General features: G+C 47.6%; 1 protein-coding gene across 2 annotated transcripts in view; it reads left to right on the plus strand.

Annotated features, from left to right (window-relative positions):
• The first annotated feature begins 685 nt into the window (after positions 1-685).
• Positions 686-2,027, plus strand: part of mntb (MAX network transcriptional repressor b) — a 15,118-nt gene continuing 13,776 nt past the window's right edge. The window contains exon 1 of one of the 2 annotated variants that reach the window (XM_032534664.1): positions 686-1,040. In XM_032534664.1, the coding sequence (XP_032390555.1) occupies positions 968-1,040 (73 nt within the window). In that variant the 5' untranslated portion in view covers positions 686-967. The remainder of the gene's footprint in view (positions 1,041-2,027) is intronic. The other variant, XM_032534665.1, reaches the window with a different exon arrangement.

A 2,027-nucleotide genomic window follows, 5' to 3' on the forward strand; every position in this document is an offset into this window, starting at 1 on the left:
ACCACACAAATTAAAATAACTTAATTGTCGTTACCCGTGGTATTACCCCACACACATTTTAAGTACCTATGGTGTAAAATAAATTGTAACTTGTATTGAATTGGTAAAACTAATTCATTTAGTATTATTAGTTACTATTTGAGGTTTAAACATCAAGCCACTGAATAATGTTAATACTGACAACAGTACATTTTGCTCAACTGCCTCTCCTCAGACACTTAAACATAAGTAAACCCCGCCCTTCGTCGTTTGATTGACAGCTGTGATCCCGAGACAGCAGGGTGGACAGTCACGCTCTCGCCATGCAAATGAGGCGCGCAGGCCGGGCGGGTGCCCATGTGGACCATCACCATGCCTTGTTGTTCTGAGCGCTGATTGGCTCGCTGTCGCCTGACTGTTCTTCATGCGCTGCGGGCCAGCGGCGGGGACGAAAACATGGAGGACCGGTAACATTGGCGGGACTTCTTTTTCTCGATTCCCACAGGGATACGCGAGTATACCGTGAGCCCGTTTTACTCCAGGAGCTTTTAAACAGAGATTGTGATCATTTTAATGTCTAAGTTGTTATTTAGGAGGGCTATCGGTGGACGGCTAACGACAGCACGGCTGGATGCGTTCGCCGGGTTTTGTCGCAGGCCGTAGTAACAGGGCGGGGCAGGAATCCAGGAGGGGCGGGCCTTAACGAGAACACGACTCGCCTTGTTGTGTGTATTCCCGTGCTCGCATCGCCATCTTGTTGCAATCCTTATTTTTTTTTTTTTACGTATGCGAGGATCTACTTTCTGTTTGGTCGGATTGAAAATTCACCTTCTGCTTTCAGGAGAAGCACAGGGGACAATAAGCTCGGGTCTGCGGGTGTGAACCGTGCACACGGCGCTTCCTACCGCGGGACACTACCTACCCCCTCGGCCTTTTTTCTCCTTCCGTCCCGGGCCACCGGGTCGCTTGCCGTGAGGGTTTACGCGCAATGAGCATCGATACACTTTTGGAGGCGGCCAGATATTTGGAATGGCAAGCCCAGCAACAACAGATCACACGTGGTGAGTTCAACAGCAGACTGGTGCATCGTGACCAACGTACATGACACCAAAATACTGTGTGTGCTACATCCTAAACTGCCTTTTGAAAGACTGTATCCTGTTACTACGACAGAGCATTTTCAACTGACCCGCCTATAACGTTAATGATCGGAAACGTTTGTAGTTTCTGTTTATCGCCCCGATCCGTGCCAGAAAAGAGAAGCTGAAGTCACTGCAAACTGTCGCCGAATCGTTAATTGTTGCACATTTGTTTTTCCTTAATGCGGAAACGACCAAAGTTGTATTCCGAACTACTTGCGCGCTCGCTATGTGTGTGTGTGGGTCTGTGACAATTTTAACATTGTAACGTTTGTGAGTCACCGTACTACGTGTTGTACGTGTATGTGTGTGTGTGTGAGAGAGAGACATAGCAGAAGAGTTTCTGTCAGTAACCGTGGTTGATTTATGTGTTGAATCTTTGTTGTAAGTAACTGTAGATTGTGCAGTTTATTACAGGATATACATCTTAAAGCTCTAATGTATATTTTTATCTATTCAAATGAGTGATTTGAAATCCATTAAGAGTTTCACATATCTGGTATCAAAGAACCCCTTCAGAATTGATTTGCCCCAGTTTTTTTTTATCCGTCGAGCACCGGCAGGGCGGTGGCGAGCAGACGCTGCTCTTTACATAATACCCTGACGTTGCTCTGCTGTCTTATGAGCCAGTGGGGCGGACCCTCACGCGCTCACTCCATCGATTTTTGTAGATCAGCGCGCGAGCATATAGTAGGCTTTTTGTTTGTGTTTCTCATATGTATTTGAACCCGATGAGTTGTCAATCGACATAATGATGCCGTGACTTAGTAAATGGGAGACAGGGGGCTGTTTTTTGTGTTCCCCTTTGATGACGTGTCAGACAGATCAACCCCCTCCCCCAGCATACTTACCCTACCGCGTGCTAGGATCCGCCCACCACGACCACGTGCACTCCCCCCCCCCCCCCCC

This window comes from Etheostoma spectabile, chromosome 13 (assembly GCF_008692095.1).
Source record: "Etheostoma spectabile isolate EspeVRDwgs_2016 chromosome 13, UIUC_Espe_1.0, whole genome shotgun sequence".
Classification (NCBI taxonomy): domain Eukaryota; kingdom Metazoa; phylum Chordata; class Actinopteri; order Perciformes; family Percidae; genus Etheostoma; species Etheostoma spectabile.